Raw genomic sequence first — 17,219 nt, forward strand, 5'->3', positions numbered from 1 at the left:
TGAAGACCAGAAGAATTTCAGAATTCCACTTTTTCTAAACTAAAGGACTTATTATTTATACTTTTGTTTACACCGAGGCAGTTGGTACATATCCTTTCTTACTGTTTTCTCCTTCCTCTCATCTCTTGTTCCCATCCAGTGCACTGAGGCCTCCTGCTACCTCCTCCTCAAAGCCCTCCTTCCTCTTGCAAGGAAAGAATCTCTATTCTCTTCTTATGAACAGGAGGCCTGATTTTTCCCTTTATTTTGAGATTTCCTTTGTGACTTATGTTCTTTTCTTAATTCTTCCTAAGAGATGGTAAACTCCGGGCTGTAATGTACTTTTTTTTTTTTTTTAAGATTTCTCTCCCCTTCCCCCCCCCAATTGTCTGTTCTCTGTGTCCATTTGCTGTGTGTTCTTTTGTGTCCGCTTGCATTCCTGTCATGTGGCATTGGGAAAACGTGTCGCTTTTTTTGTTGTGTCATCTTGCTGCGTCAGCTCTCCATGTGTGCGGCACTCTCCTGGGTGGGCTGCACTTTTTTTGCACAGGGTGGCTCCCCTTGTGGGGCGCACTCGTTGCGTGTGGGGCACCCCTATGTGGGGGACACCCCTGCATGGCACTCTTTGAACATGGAGCACTGCGCATGGGCCAGCTTACCACATGGATCAGGAGGCCCTGGGTATCGAAACCTGGAACCTCCATATGGTAGGTGGACACTTTATCAAGTGAGCCACAACTGCTTCCTGGATTATAGTGTACTTATTTGTATTCCCCAGATTCGCTGTATATAGTGTGGCTCAATAAGTGCATTTACATGGTAAAGAAAAAAAAAAAAGAAAAAAGATAGATATGGAGAGGTTTTTCCTAATACAGTGTGACTTCATTTCTCCACAGCCCTTCAAGGGCTCACTGCAAAGCTTGCTCCCTTGGCATGCCCCTAAGACTTTCCGCTGAGTAGTTATCAGCCTCCCAAAGTCCCTGTGCAATGGATCACAGAAACTGTCATTAAGGAAAGTCTGTGCTTGTTTGCTTTTTGTGGGTGTAGAGCCCAATGCAAGGTAGATGACAGACAGGTACTTGACCTTTTTGCCTCAAAATGCCAATTTAAAGAATGATAGTATGTAGGTGCCTGAACTCCCTTCCAGGTGAGTCTGTGTAACTAATTCCCCATCCAGAATCTTCCTTCAGGACAAAGGACCTTCAGGGAGTCTGCCTGGGAGTAGATGAACTGATTTCTACATTCACTGTTGCCTATCCAAATCTTGTCAGAGGGGCTAAATGGCATGGACTTCAGGCAGAATGTAAAGGAATAGAGCTGGCTTCTACTTTCATTCTATTTACCCCAATGCCAAGGTCTTTAGAAATCAGGTAAAATAACCCCCCATCGCTCCACCTAAATCACACTCAACCTGAAGGAAGAGTTGGAGGACGTTCCCAGCTGTGAAATTCAATAATTCTCATGGTTTGTGCATAATGGGAATCCAATATATCTTTGATATTTGCTTGGCAATCAGGTGTTAATTTTCTCTTGTATCCTCTACTTTACCTTCACTCACATTCATACACTTTCCTAATATATTTAAATCTGCTGTGAAGATGTAAAACCAATTTGCCGTCAAGTTCTTTATAAATTAGCATGAGTTTAAATTCCCACTTTCATAATATCTTTGGGAACATGAGGTATAGCACCTTGTTAGTGGAAGTGAATTAGATTTCACTAATGTCTTTTAATAACTTTTCCTTTCGTTTCTCAAATTTCCATGTTTCCTCCCATCTGTGACCTCATTACTTTTGTCTTAAACCCTGAGAAAAATCCTTGAAGAAAATTCACACCTTGGTACATCACTGATGCTCAAAGCTTTCCATTTGGTGGAGAATCTGTCTTTTCCTTTCTAACTCAAGTTTCCCTATTTGTTCCTTTTCAGGATCTGCTAAATAAAAAAATAAGGGAGAGTTTTTGTATTCATTTGAATATTTTCAGTTGTTTGAGAGAGAAAATTTAATTCAACTTATTTAAGCAAAACTATGATTTATTGATTTATGCAATGAAAAAGCCCAGGGAGAAAACACAAAAAAGAAAATAAACCAAAAAAAAAAAAAAAAAGAAAAAGCTCAGTGTTCCAGCTTCAGGCATAGTTGTATCTGGAGGCTTATACACTAGCATCAGGATTCAGTTTCTCTTTCTCAGCTCTTTGTTCATTGTATAGCTCCATTGTCAGAGAAATAGGGTTTTCCCTCCGGGTGACAAGATAGCTGCTAACAGCTTCTGGTTCATGCCCTGATTTCATTAATCTCCACATAAAAGAGAGGTCTCCAACCGTCCCCTGACTTTATCCAATAAAATACCTTGGATTGTATCTCACAGGCTCTGACTGGGTCACTTGTTATTTGAACATGAATCTCATGTGTCCCTGGGCAAGAAATATACTGATAGGCTAAGGCTTGAGTTAAAGGCCCACTCTTAGACAGTGGGCAAACTCTGCTGTCAGTTGAGCATTGGGCAGCTGATAACAATAAAGTAGAATGATTGCAGGGTGGGCCAAATCACAGGATTCCTCTATATTCTTTTGGAAGAGATTAGGACACTGGTAAAAAAGAGAGAAGCAATAACTAAAGAAGCAGGAATGCACTTGTTGCTGGAAGCTGTAAAAAATTACAAAAAAAAAAAAGGTTAGATGTTTTAAGTAGAATTTTTTTTACCACCTCATTTCTCCTTTGATTCATTTAACTTAGAAAATTTCCAATAAAAACATTTGAGGTTAAAGCTTACTATGTATCATATATAGTTGCATATGTATTAACTAATGTAATCCTCACAATAACCTTATGAGATTGATACTATTATTATATCACTTTTGCAGATGAGGAAAGTGAGGCATAGAGAGGTTGAAGTATCTGTGTGAGGTCAACAGTTAAGTGGCAGAGCCAGGACTTAACCTAGACAGTCAAGAAATATATGAACTGCCTGGAACATAACTTCAATTTTCAATCTTCATTGTACTTGTCCTATTAACCACATATATCTTAGTTGATCACTTCCTACTCTTTGTTACTTACTCTTCACCTTGCTTCTAGGACACTAACTTTGTAGCTTTTGTCCTTCCTTACTGGCCACTTCTTTTCAGGCTTCCTTGTTTATTTTAATGCTGGGGCTTTGTTTTTTTTTTTTGTTTTTTGCTTTTTTTTTAATATTCTTTTTTATTATTGTTTTAAAGATACTTAGGTTACATAAATATTACATAGAAAATAATACAGGGCATTCCCGTATGCCCTGCTCCTTATCCCTCCCACACTTTCCCACATTAACAACATCCTGCATTGGTGTGGTACATTTGTTACAATTGATGAACACATTTTAGAGCATTGCCACTAAGCTGGATAATAGTTTACATTGTAGTTTTACTCTCTCCCACACATTTTTGTAAGTTATTACAAGATATATAATGGCCCGTATCTGTTATTGCAACATTATTCACGACAATTCCCAAGTTCCAAAAGTTCCCCCAACTTACACTTATTTTTCTGTCTCCCACCCCTCAGAACCTCCAGTGGGGCTTGGTTCTTGCCCATCTTCTCTCCTTCATCTACACACGTCCTTGGCAAACTCATCCAACCTCAAAGCCTTAAAAACCAGCTAAATCCCATTGCCTCCAAATTAATGTCTTCAGCCTGGATCATTCCTCTGAACTGCAGACTCATATCCAACTACCAACTCAACATTTCTACTTGGATGACTACTGCACATCTCAGACAAGATGTATCCAATACCAAACTCCTGTTTTTTATGCCCAAAGCTCCTCTGTCCACTGGTTTTTCTATCTCAGTTAATGGCAACTCCATCCTTTCAGTTGCTTACCCCCAAAACCATGGAGCCATCCTTAACTCCTCTTTTTTCCCCTCATTCTTCACATCCAATAGATAAAGAGATCCTCTCAGCTCGAACTTCACAGTATATCCTGAATCTGATCAATTCTCACCACCTCCACTGCTCATTTGAATTTTGAAATAGCCTCCTAACTGGTTTCCCTGTTTATAACTTTGCCTTATTATTGTTTATTCTCAGTCAAGCTGTTGGAGCAATTCTATTAAAATGTAAGCGAAGTCCGCTATGCTTTCTGTTCCAAGCTTTCCAGGGGTTTCCAACCTGACTAAGATGAAAAGCTAAAGTCCTTACAAGGGCATTCAAAACCCTACTTGATCTAACCTGAATTACCTGTCTGTCTTCGTTTTCTGTGACTTTTTCTCTCCTACATTCCCAAACATTGGTCTCTTTGCTGTTGCTCCTGACTTAGAGCCTTTATACTTCCTGGTCCTTCTTCCCAGAATGCTCTTACCTTAGCTATTCATGTGGCCAGCTCTCTCATCTCCTGTCAACCCTCGATCAAATGACATCCTCTCGGTGAATTTAATACTTTTATTAAATTTAATATTGCAATTCCTCCCCCACCCTTCCCTCATCCCCTACTCTGCTTTCTTTTTCTCTGTAGCACTTACTACCTACTAACTACTACATAACTTATTTACTGTCAGTGACATCTGTCAAATGGACTAATGAATCTCCTGAAATTAATCTACCGAGAAAATTGTCCTGGACTTTTTGTCAGAAAACATGGGAAAGGGTCTTACATTTGCCATTCATAAACTGTATGAATAACTGTATACAATCACTTAAATTCTCTGAACCTTAGTATTCACATCAATATAGTGGGGGAAGTGACTCAACTCACAAGGTTGTTTTAAGAATTAAACAGATAATGTGTGTGGCAGCATTTTGTAAACTAAATTGATACACAAATATCATTTTTCTTGGTGTATTATAATCGAATTTTGGTCATTACTGCCTTAGAATAGAGTCTGGGGAGAAATATAATTATTACAACTTTTATTTCATGAAGTTTGAATCTGTGAATTATGTCAGACTTTTCAGAAAGAAATATCTGATCTTTTAAAAAAGCAGACACACAATATATCTAGTTAATCTAGTGTTTGGAGCCAATTCTCTCTATAGCCTCTTTCTGTCAAAAAAAGCAATGAGTGTTAATCTTTTAGAATACTACCTCGAAAAAGCATTAAAAAAGGTAAGCTTTATTCCTTCTGTCTTTTCCTTCGTATCTATTCTATTTATTGGCAATAGCAATGAAGCATAAATTTGTGCCATTAAACTCATCCAGCTTTCATGTACAAAATACTTTCCCAGAGTCTTTCCATTGTGTTCCAGAGGGTGGATATCAAGTGCTAGAACAACATTTCCGCTAGGCAAGTATTACAGGTTAAGTCATTTATACAAGGCCTCATAGCTACTAATTTATTTCCAGATCTCTCTGTTTCCAAAATCTATTCTCTTTCTACCATGTCATTGATCTCCCAGAATATTCATTTTCTTTTAGTCCCTTTTTCTGGGACAGGGACTCTACTTCAAAGTCAGTGTGATGCCGAAAATAGGGAAATCGCTTGTTAGATAAAGCATATACAATTGAAGCCCAGAGTAACCAAAAGCTGGAAAGAAACAGGAAGTTAATATAATAAATAACAATAATGGTAGTTATAATAGTAGCTAAAAAGTTTTAAGTACTTATTTACATGTGTCAGATACTGCTCTAAGAAACTTTCACATGCATTAATTCATTTATTCTTACTAGAATCTTGTAAGGCAGTTTTTTGTTTTAAAAATTTTCCCAGTTTACATATAAAGAAACTGAGGAATTGAAAAATTAAGCCACTTGCCCAGAAAGTTACTGTTAGTAACTGGCAAAGTTTACATGTAAAACCAAGATTACTACAAACAATTGACCATATTTTTCTAGAAATATGCTGAAGAATTTTGATTATGTGAAACATTTTAAAAAATCCCTCTTCCTTGTGAATCCAGTGATACAGAACAGAGCATGTATTTTACATCTACAGATTTTTGGCACAGATTATTTTGCTGATAGAGCAACATTTAAGGGCAAAGAATGAATTAGCATTCTGTAAACATGTTTTGAGTCTTCCAGCGGGCATGACAACATCTGTTTCTATGATAACCAGTGGAGGTCATGTGGGGGGTAAGGAAAAAATCAGAGGGGAAAGGCGTTTGTTTAGAAGGACTTAAACAGTTTTTCTTTTGCAAATTTACTCCCTAAAATGTATTTATGCTACCTATTTGACATCTTGACTCTCTGACAGCAACAGATTTCTGAGAACTCTTTGAACTTGAGTACTGCAGTTACAATTTAACAGAATGGATTTTGAAATAAATTGAAAGACCCGGGTAGAATTACAATGTCCTGGATGCTAATTTAAAAGGCCTTCATGGGAAACGGACTTGGCCCAGTGGTTAGGGCGTCCGTCTACCACATGGGAGGTCAGCAGTTCAAACCCCGGGCCTCCTTGACCCGTGTGGAGCTGGCCCATGTGCAGTGCTGATGCACGTAAGGAGTGCCCTGCCGCGCAGGGGTGTCCCCCGTGTAGGGGAGCCCCATGTGCAAGGCGTGCCCCCATAAGGAGAGCCGCCCAGCGCGAAAGAAAGTGCAGCCTGCCCAGGAATGGCGCCACCCACACTTCCCACGCCACTGACGGCAACAGAAGCGGACAAAGAAACAAGACGCAGCAAACAGACACAGAGAACAGACAACCAGGGGAGGGTGGGAATTAAATAAATAAATAAATCTTAAAAAAAATAAAAGGCCTTCATGCTGTCTTCCAAGTATTATGTCTGTCAGATTTACAGGGAACAGGACAGGCTGCATGGTTTTTGGCTTCTTCTAGTGAATAAAAACTAAAGGGATGAAAGACAATTTCCTGAGAGGATTCCAGTTTCATGAGGAGTTAAAGATCAATGTTCCAGAACACTGTCTGTGGATTCCCTAGGCTGAAGTTTGTGGTACACGCCAGGTTATCGGTTGGGAGAAGTAAGGCTGACAATAGTAGCTACCTAGAAAATCAGTTTTTGCTAGTGTGTGCCTCCTGCATCTCGAGGCACCCAGGTCAGGTGCATAATATTTATTATAGTTATTTATTCTTGGTGAAGTGCCCCTTTTAATATCATATAATGACCTTCTTTATCCCTTATAACAGTTTTGCATAGATGAGCCTCCCTGGCACCGAGGGATCACTACCAAATACCAGCTGAGGATGCAACTAGAAAATGACCTTGAATTAAAGGTTCAATGCGGATCAGCAGAATATCCCTGTCTACATATAATAACATGACTTTAAAATGCTGTTTAACCTAATGTGAGGGGGAAATGGAAAGGAGAAATGAGTTTATATGGCTATGAGTCTCTGAAAGAGTCTGGAGGTTGTCAGAAGGATTGCCCTTATGCACACCTGAGCAGAGTCTCAGAGACAGATAAAGTAGATACAACCCCATGTATTGGTTCTTTTGAGGGCTAAAGAGACCCACAGGTTCTATGGTCATGGCAGATGGGGTTCACTGCCATGTCAGATGGCCCTTCTTTGGAGCTAGTGTTTCTGCGTGATGGAAATGGACTCAGATGGGATCTCTTTTCACAAGACTTTCAGGCTACTTTACTGGAATTGTAGTTGGTGTTGGGGTTTAAGATATATTTAGGGGATTTGAATCTCTGGACTATCAATATGATAGCCAGGCCCTGAGACTCAACAGACTTCAGTTCCTACACTCTGATTTATTGGACTTACCCTACTCAGCTAACATGGAGTTGAAGAAGGTCAACCACCACACCATGGAACCTAGAGTGCCTACAACTGAAAGCAGGAGGATTGCATCCAGTATCCATGTGGAATCTAAGCCCCCACTTGACATAGATGTGCAATGGACACAACCAATCCAATGTCCACAGAGAAAATGTGGCATTGGTGTGGGAAGGGTGGCCATGGTGGCTGCTGGGTGCAGGGAATGGGAGGAAGAGATGAGATGGGGAGGTGTTTTTGGGACTTGGAGTTGTCCTGGGTGGTGCTTCACGGACAACTACGGGACATTGTAGATCCCCCCAGGGCACACTGGATGGAATGTGGGAGAGTGTGGGCTATGATGTGGACCATTGACTATGGGGTGCAGCGATGCCCAGAGATGTACTTACCAGGTGCAATGGATGTGTCATGATTACGGGAGAGAGTGTTGCTGTGGGGGGAGTGGGGGGTGGGGGCGGTGGGGTTGAATGTGACCTCATGTTTTTTAATGTAATATTTTTTTAAAAAATGAATTAAATAAAAAATTGAAAAAAAAACCTATTTTGTCCGATATTATCGCTACTCCAGCTCTTTTTTTCTTTGATATTTGTGTGGAATCTTTTTCCAACCTTTCACTTTCAACCTGGTTGTGTCCTTATGTCTGAGGTGAGTCTCTTGTAGACTCATATAGATGGTTCATATTTTTTTAATCCATTCTATCAGTCTATGTCTTTAATTGGGGAGTTCAAACCATTAACATCCAATGTTATTACTATAAAGGCATTACTTAGTCTATTTTATCCTTTGACTTTTTCTGTTGTTGTATCTTACTGTTTTCTGTCTTTTTACCCTTTAATTTACCCTTCCTAATTATCTTCATTTCTACATTCTTCTCCAAGTCTCTCCCCTTGTTTTTTTCCTTTCAGGTTGTAGCATTCCCTTTAGTATCTCTTGTAATTCTGGTCTTTTGGTAACATACTCTTTCAGTGTTTGTCTGTGAAGACTTTAAACTCTCCATTTTTTTAAAAGATTTTTATTTATACCCACCCCTCCTGTTGTGTTTTTGTACTTGCTGTCTGTTTTCTGTGTCCATTCACCATGGGCTCTCTGTGTCTGCTTGTCTTCTCTTCTCAGCTTCTCTTCAGGAGGCACTGGGAACTAATCCCAGGACCTTCAATGTGGGAGAGAGGCATTCAATCACATGAGCCACCTCAGCTCCCTGTTGCTGCATCTCCCATTGTCCTTCCTCTATGTCTCCTTTGTTGCATCATCTTGGCAGATGGGAGCCCAATCACTTGAGCCACATCCACTTCCCAAACTCTCCTTCATTTTTGAACATTTCAAAATGTTCTTCATTTTGGACATTTTTGATGGACACAGAATTCTAGACTGGTGGTTTTCTTTTTCAGTATCTTAAATACATCATACCACTTTCTTCTCGCCTCCATGGTTTCTGTTGAGAGGCCGGCACTTAATCTTATTGAGGGTTCTTTCTTTGTGATGCTTTTCTTTTCTCTTGCTGCTTTCAGAATCCTCTCTTTATCTCTGCCATTTATCATTTTGAATAGTAGGGGTCTCAGAGTAGGTGTATTTGGATTTATTCTGTTTGGGGTGCACTGTCCTTCTTGGATATTGATATTTATGTCTTTCATAAGGATTGGGAAGTTTTCAGTCATTATTTCCTCAAATATTCTTTCTGTCCCTTTTCCGTTCCTTTTTCCTTCTGGGACACTGATAATGCATTTATTTATGTGTTTCATATTGTCATTCAATTCCATGAGACCCGAGACCCTGATCCATTTTTTCCATTCTTCTTTCTGTTCTCCTGACTTTTCCAGTTCAGATTTTTTGTCCTTGATATCACTAATTCTGTCTTTGATCAATTCAGATCTGCCTCTGTTGTATTTTTTTTTAAAGGAGATACTGGGGCTTGAACCTGGGACCTTGTACATGGGAAACACATGCTCAACCACTGAGCTATACCTGCTCCCTCTAATGTATTTTTAATCTCATCCATCATGTCTTTCATTCCTATAAACTCTGTTACGTTTCTTTGCAGTCTTTCAAATTATTATGCTCTCAGTGTCTTCTTAATATCCCCGACTCTTTAGTCATATTTTCCTTCAATTCTTTGAATTGGTTTAAGAGCGTTGTGTGATTATCACTGATTAGTTGTCTTTAATCCTTTATCTGTCCAGATATTTGGTTTGTTCCTTTGGCTGGGCCATTTCTTCCTGTTTCCTAGTATGACTTGTAATTTTTTGCTGATATTTAGGCATCTGAATATACTAGTGTATGTATTCTAATGGTCAATTTCTCTCCCTTGACTAGCATTTGTGTGTGTGTGTGGCTCTTCTTTGATTTTTAGTTCAACTTATTCTGAGTCTTTAAAGGTGAAGTTATCAATATCAAGCCAGGGACTCACTAATGGGACATAGATTTCCCCCCAGGAGTTCAGGTTAAGAGTCCTAAAAGCAGTTTTTCTCCTTGCAGTTTCCTGGTCTTCCAGCAGATGGCACTAACTGGTGAACTTTCCACGGAGGTGTTTCTTTCAATCCCTGCTTTCCTGTGTTTCTGGTCTGGCCAAAACGGAGAATCAAAGCAAGCTCTGTTGGTCAAATTCACTGAAGAGAAACTATTCTCTTTCTTTTAGCTGCACCATCCCTTTTCCCACGAATAAAGATGTATGCTTCCCACTCAGTCAGCTGTAGTGGGCCATGGGTTATATCCAGGCTGCTTGCCTTGAGGGTGGGGGATGGGTGCCCTTCCTGGCTGCTGCAAGGGTTTAGTAACTTGTGGTTGTCATTTGGGTTCCTCTTTTCTCTGTCCCTCACCTTCCTGGGGTTGCATAGCACTGTCCTGGTATGCTGACCCACAAAGTAGGTGCCTTGGACAGCTTTGGGCCCTTTCTTCATTGGTTTTGTCATAGAATTGAGCCCTGCCTGCCTACTCTGATGCCATCTTCCTGGAACCACTACCTAGAAAATCAGATTTTGGGAGAATCCACTGATCTAATACCTGCCCCCCTGCCAAACCCCAAGCTAAAGAAAACACACCACCTTACTCTCCCCATGGCTGGTGGCTTACAAAGCAATACAAGTTTACTGTGTGATTTGTGATTTCAAATATTTAACCAAGACAAGAAAAAAAAAACTAACCAAAATTAATACATTTCCAGAATCTAATAATATTCATGGCTGACCCCAGTTAGATATTGGCCTAAGGATGAGCTCACAATAGAGTTAAAATTGTGTTTGGGTAATTTTGCCACAGGAAAGCAAATTAATTTGGGTGAAAAATCCTGAAATATATATTTTTTGATACTTATAGTGTAGCAGAAGGTGGGTAACAGTTTCTCTCCAACACTTCTTTCCCTCAGTTTCCCATTCTTTGTCATAAATGTTCTATGCCTTTTTACTTAATATATTTTATTGCACTCATTAACTTAGTGGAAAAATTATCTGTCCCCAAATCATGACAAGAAGAAAGGCAAGTATTCCAGTCTGGTATATTTCCAGAGAATCCTGAAATCTATAATTTTTTTCCCTGTTTATTATCAAAATATCACTTTCTTCTTAGTCTACTATAGTTTTTCATCACTACTAACATTAATCTCCCAGGACTATTATAGAAATAAATGTGGCTGTCTCTTTACTGTAGATATTTATATATGTGTGTGTGTGTGTATATATACATATATAATTTTTTAAAAAGCAGTGTAGGTTTGGATTTTTAGCCCTCACATTTCTTAGAAGTTCTTTAATTTCTAAGATGACAACTTCCTTATACTGCTATCATCTGTGAAACAATTGGTTTAAATGATTTTAAAACAGTACCTTCCCTAACTGGAATCCAGTCACTCGGACACAAAAGTGTAATTTAAAAGGCCTCTAAGAGGTCCCCAAAAGTAATAAACATAAAGAAAGAAAGGAAAAAGATTAGCTCAGGGTGTCTAGAAAAAGCTTCACAATTGTTGTGGGGAATTTTTACTAATGGGGCCTCTCCAGGGGCCTCAGTGCTCTCCAATGTCAAAGTCCAAGAACACCCTGCCCGTGTGGTCATTTCACTCCCCTTGCTGCCTCCCTAAGGGAGGAGATGAGTGAGAACTGATAGGCCACCTCCCCTGGCCTGTGTTTGCAGATAGGCTGTGTGAGCAGGCTCCAGACTTCAGGGTGGAGGCCAGTTTGAGGGCTTTTGCAACTCTCAGCCCTGAAATGCTGAGAAATGCAGAGAGCCCAAATTGCAAGCAGCTGCAGTGATGGAGTAGGAACAGATTCAGGGATATTTCAAAAGTAAAGCCCATAGAGTCTGAGATCCGGGGAAAGAGAAAAAAAAAGACATCTATGTTTACATCCCCAATTCGAGGTAGAAGTTGTCTCTGTGAGTGGGAAGGAATGCAGGTGTGGATAAGGAAGCTCTTCCTCCTCAGTCAACGGGGCAAAACATTCACTATAAAACTACCACTCTGTGAAACGGCCATAGGTGGCAACATGCAAGGGTAAAGACTGAATCAGTCATGGTTTTCTTACGAAAAAAAAAAAAAGGCTTAATGTTTGTTTGTGTGTATTGTGAGATCTCTAATTTCTCCCATGTATTTTGTTTGGACAGTATTATCAGAGTTCTTCCTAAAATATTGATCTAATTGATGCTCCACTTTTTCAAAACTTCTGACTTCCTGTTTCCTATGGATGAAGTTTTCAAGTCTTTAGTGTGGAATTCAAGACCCTTCACAGGCTGGTCCTGTCAGATCAATCCTCCATTCCCATTCCACTCCTCTCCGTACAGCCTGCCCATCTTACATTGTGGCCACCCCGACTTTCAGAGAATTCTGATGATTCCAAGCTGTTGGAAATCCCTGTGACTAATACGTTCTTTGCTTGGAATGGCCTCTCCTCTTCCCTTTCACTGAAAAACCCCACGTCCACTTCCAGCCACTTCCAGTGGCCCTCTATTGTGAAGCCTTTCTCAATTTCCACAGAAAGACTGAGTAGCTTCCTGCTCTGAGAAGCCAAAACCCATTGCTGAAATATCTGGTTTGGTATTAATGACTTTTATATGTAGATATTTGTTCATGTTTCCACTTCTCATTAGACTCAAAATCCTCCCAGGACAGTGATTTTGCTTTTTTCATTTTGTATTACCAGGGCCTCCTACTCAGTTCCTAGAACACAGAAAACAGTATATCTAAGATGAATGAATAAAATAAATCTTGTCTCCAGCTTTGCTTTTAGCACTCTTTACTAGTGTGATGACTGGGGCAAAAAAAAAAAAAAAAAAAAAAAAAAGAATTTGAGGGAGAAGGTAAAAATACTCTATTTTATTCTATGTTTTCCAGTAGATGTTTACTGGCTAGAATTCTCCACTTATTAGTAAGTGCTGTTGAAGAAATATATTTTCCTAGCTATAGTTGAAGAGAAAGAAGAGAGGAAAAAACCAAGATATAAAGCAGGTCTTTTCTAATCTGTCAGTCCCACCGGTACTAAAGACCAATTTCCATGGTTTTGACCTTTTCCCCACATGTCCATTCAGAAAAATGACTTCTTAAAAACAGTAGTATTTTGTGATCCCCAAGAGAGTAGATTCAATTTAGATCAAGAATACCTTTTAGCAGCTGGCAGTTGTATGTGCTCAAATTCCCAGTTGACTGCAATTGCACCCAGTTTCCTCTTGGGTGGTGGCTCACATTTATGACTTTAAACAACTCATAGGGAGGAACCAGGACCTCCTTCTTGAGGGAAAACTCTTGCACAGGTGCACCGAGGCAAGTAAATATGGTGAAGAGTGTTTGGTTCCCAAGCTTCTGTGTTTCTTCCCTAAGGAGGGAGGTGGTAAGGAACTGGCCAAATCGAATGGTAGCACCTGTATAGGCTTCAAAGTAGGCATCCTTTGCCCAGTGGTACACCTCATAGCACACCGTGCCATTCTTCACAAGGAGCTCCTCCCTCAGCAGCTGGAGAGCTGAGGTCAGGTAGTAGTGTAGATATTTGAAGTGGAATGAATGATGGTACTGCTGTGGAGACCTGCCAGCACTGGTCATGGCGCTAGTGAAGTTAGAGCGCATATTGTTGTCTAACATATAAACCAGGATGGCCACAGCATGTGGAGTAGTCATGTTCTTGGAGAGAACTCTTGCTTGGTTCAGCCAGGTTAAGTGGGCTTTTTGCCAGGCCTTGGAGTAATTGCTATGGACTTGCACTTCTTTTGTGAAATAATTCCCTTGATTCAGCTCCTCCATGACCTGTTTGCTACAGCCTCGGTACTGATCATCGAAGGAATCTGGAGCCAAGTTAAAGTCAATTTTAATGTCAACCTATAAGAAAAGAAATTCTTGATTTTAATTTTTCCTATCAGATGGAGAACATGGTAGCAGATCTTGGTACTCTATAAGATCAAGTCATCTCGTCAAAGCCTATGTTACTGAAGCACATTTCACTTGATCATTACATGACCCCAGACCTTCCTGCATTGATGATCTCTGGTAGAGCTGAAATTGGTTTGATAAATATTACCGAAACCTTAAAAAATCTCATCTCCTAGGAGCCGATGTAGCTCAGTGGTTGAGTGATGGTTTCCCACATATGAGGTCCCAGGTTCAACCCCCAGCCCTGGTACCTCAAAGATACAAAACCAAAAACCAACTTATCTCCTCAGGGAGGAAGTATCACTGAAATCACAATATATTTTTGCATAAGTATTTTGGAGGAAAAAAATTAATAACGTTATAGTTATACTTCCCATTCCTCTGCTTTCCTCTCCATTCATATTTTCTTATAACAAATATCTCTTTTATGAATGACTAAAGCCTGTATTAATCTTTGACTTTTACTTAAGGAAAACCTTAAATGATCAGTGCTGGGTTTTCCAATGGGGCCCCAGTTAAAAAGAGCCTTTTCCCCTGCATAGGTTGAGGAAAAAAAAGAATAAATATGAAGGCAAAACTATCATCTGAATTATTGAATGAGGTCAAGTTGGGGGCTCACAAGTGGGCTTATTAAGAACACACCCAAGAACCAGGCTGACTTGCCCAGTCATTTGCTGGCAGTGCTGGACTGGGGCACACCCAGGTAAGATTCTTTTCATTGAGGAACAGAGAACTCATGCCCTGTGCTGTTAGACCCACTCCCAAGTGGAAGAAGAGCAAACCCAAATCAGCATACCCTTTAATTCTTTCCCCAAAAGTTACCAATCAAGCACATTTGTCTAACTCTATGCGAGTAGAGAGAGTACAGGATTGCACAGTGACCAGGACTGTGCTTAGGAAAGTCCCTCTTCTTGGAAATCAGGAGCAGGAAATTCTTTCTTCTCTAATGGGCAGCCAATTAATTATTGCTTATTGCTATGAAGTGGATATTAAACTGAAGTTAGAAACTAGAAGTTCACTAAGCATCATCACTTCATCATTTAGAACCAAATTCTAATTATCTAAATTCCAATGTGTTTCTTTTCTGACAAAGAAATTATGCTTCTAAAATCAACAGAACTCACTAAGGGCTATATCAAGAGAGAATTTTATCAGTCAATGTCAAGGAAATTGGGACAGGAACTCAGAAAACAGGCCAGTGGTATTTTTACTATGTTATCTATGATGATAAATCATCTGGCTGTGTAATTTGGAAAAATTTTTATGCTTAGAATGATTTTATTTGTTCCCTTATCTGCTTCTGGTCTATTTTCCCTCTGTGAATGTGGTTAGTCAGGAAAAAACCAGAGTAGAATGTTATTAAGATATCATTATTGCATATATTACTGCAATCATGCATTTAATAAATGTTAAACACCTCCTATGTTTTAGGTGCTAGGGATGTAGAAGTGAGCAAGAAAGCATACATTACTACTTTATGGAATTAACATTCTATTGGATAAACAGTAAATTAATGACATCACTTTTGTACAACAATAAATAGAAAAAGTGTTTAAACGATCATAAAGAATAATGTGGGTGTTCTGACTCTTGACAGCAGGATTTAAAATCTATCTACGAAATCTATTTAAGCCCATGCAAAATAAAACAAAACTGATAATACCGTGTTCTGTCAAATCTCATCATGATCAGCCCCAAAACTTATTTATTATATTTATTATAATATATTTATATTTATTTATTATAATTTATTTATTATTAATTTATTATAGATCTCAAATATACACTCTGCAGTCTCTTCACACTACACTACTTTTTATTATACAGAACCTTAAATTACAAAACTTCTTGGAACTTGAGCTGATCTGTATGATACAGGCTTAAGCCCTATACATTCGGTATATTGCACGTTACCTGTCCACTGGAAGCAGCATTTTGGATAATTTTTACAGGAAATCAAGAATCAAGGCTATGCTACTGACCTCCATGTGCCAAATTTATAAACTGTAAAGTATTCCACAAGTTTAATTGTTGTTTTTGACACTCTGACGGTATTAGTTAAAAATATGTGAATGATGGGGGGCATACGTGGTTCAAGTGGTTGAGCGCCTGCTTCCCATACAGGAGGTCCCAGGTTTGGTCCCCAGTGCCTACTGAAAACAAACAAGCAAAGAAACAAACAAAAAAACCAACCCTGGGGAGCTGAGGTGGCACAGTGGTTGAGCACCGGCTTGCCACATAGGAGGCCCTGGGTTCATTCCCCGGCCCAGGTACCTCAAAAAAAAAATAAAAACAGATAAAAATAAAACATTGGAGCGAATGAAATGAGACCCCAGGAGCCTAACGCCTGGATCTTCCAGAAGGGTGTCAACGGGAGAAACTCCCGTGGGGTGTTGCTCCTCAAGCCCCCTTATCCGCCCACCTACCTCGGAACCCTGCGCGGGTCGGTGCAGGCCCGAGAGCAGCAGGAGCAGAGGCAGCCGCGGGCCCAGGAGCCAGGCCCTGCGGGCGGGCGCCGCGGCGCTGCGGAGAAGGGGCCCCCTGCGGCCGGCGGCCCGGGGGCCGCGCGTGGTCGAGCTGCGGGCGCTGCTCCCCTGCCCCCGCAGCCTCATCCTGAGGCCAGGGCCCCTGGCGTGTCCACGGGAACCCTCCTCACTCGCGTCCGGAGAAACCAGCCCCAGACGATCTGCGAAGCTGAAACTTCTGTCAGACAGCCAGACTAGGACGCCAAATAAGGCTTTCCACGGTGAGCCTGTTTGTGTCCAGTTTTAAGAAAAAAACGCTAAAAATCTCTTATCTAGTCTGAGATCCGGGAAATTCCCGAGGGCTGCTGAGGGCCAGGCCGAGCAGTTCAACTTAACGTTCCCAGAAGGGCAGGAAGAAGCCCGCTGGGCCTGGGGCGGGGGCCGAGGGTCATTATCTCCAGCCCCTGGCTCCACCCGGCCCAGGGTCATTATCTCCAGCCCCGGGCTTCACCTTGAGCGGCAGGACGGGCGTGTCGGGCTGGCCCTGCTCCTGCCCGTGGGGACTGCTGATAACCAGGCCCCGGCGAGCTGTCCCCGCTCAGGCACGCGCCCGGACCAGGCCGGGCGGAAGCCGCTTTTTATTGCTCTTCCGCTTTCCCTCCGGCTTGGTGGAAACGCTCCCACCCACGCGTTGTGCCCGCTTGGTCCCAGCTCTTTGGCATTTTCTCTTCAAGACGCCAGCTCCTCTAGCCCCCATGTCAGTCTAGAATGCAGCCACCG

The 17,219-nt window shown here is 40.8% G+C and overlaps 1 protein-coding gene across 1 annotated transcript; it reads right to left on the minus strand.

Annotated features, from left to right (window-relative positions):
* Positions 1-1,990: 1,990 nt before the first annotated feature.
* ART4 (ADP-ribosyltransferase 4 (inactive) (Dombrock blood group)) lies at positions 1,991-16,991 on the minus strand. The gene is made up of 3 exons (XM_004460315.5): positions 16,401-16,991; positions 13,215-13,923; positions 1,991-2,624 (listed from the first exon to the last, which is right to left on the minus strand). The coding sequence occupies exons 1-3, from the start codon at positions 16,584-16,586 to the stop codon at positions 2,539-2,541; spliced, it is 981 nt and encodes a 326-aa protein (XP_004460372.1). The 5' UTR covers positions 16,587-16,991; the 3' UTR covers positions 1,991-2,538.
* Positions 16,992-17,219: the final 228 nt, after the last annotated feature.

This window comes from Dasypus novemcinctus, chromosome 20, assembly GCF_030445035.2.
Source record: "Dasypus novemcinctus isolate mDasNov1 chromosome 20, mDasNov1.1.hap2, whole genome shotgun sequence".
NCBI classification, from domain to species: domain Eukaryota; kingdom Metazoa; phylum Chordata; class Mammalia; order Cingulata; family Dasypodidae; genus Dasypus; species Dasypus novemcinctus.

Coding starts and splice junctions, on each gene's coding strand:
- ART4 (XM_004460315.5), bottom strand. CDS start 16,586: ATGAGGCTGCGGGGGCAGGGGAGCAGCGCCCGCAGCTCGACCACGCGC. Junction 13,924..16,400: donor GACCCGCGCAGGGTTCCGAG/GTAGGTGGGCGG, acceptor CTTTTCTTATAG/GTTGACATTAAAATTGACTT. Junction 2,625..13,214: donor CAACTGCCAGCTGCTAAAAG/GTATTCTTGATC, acceptor AATTTTTTACAG/CTTCCAGCAACAAGTGCATT.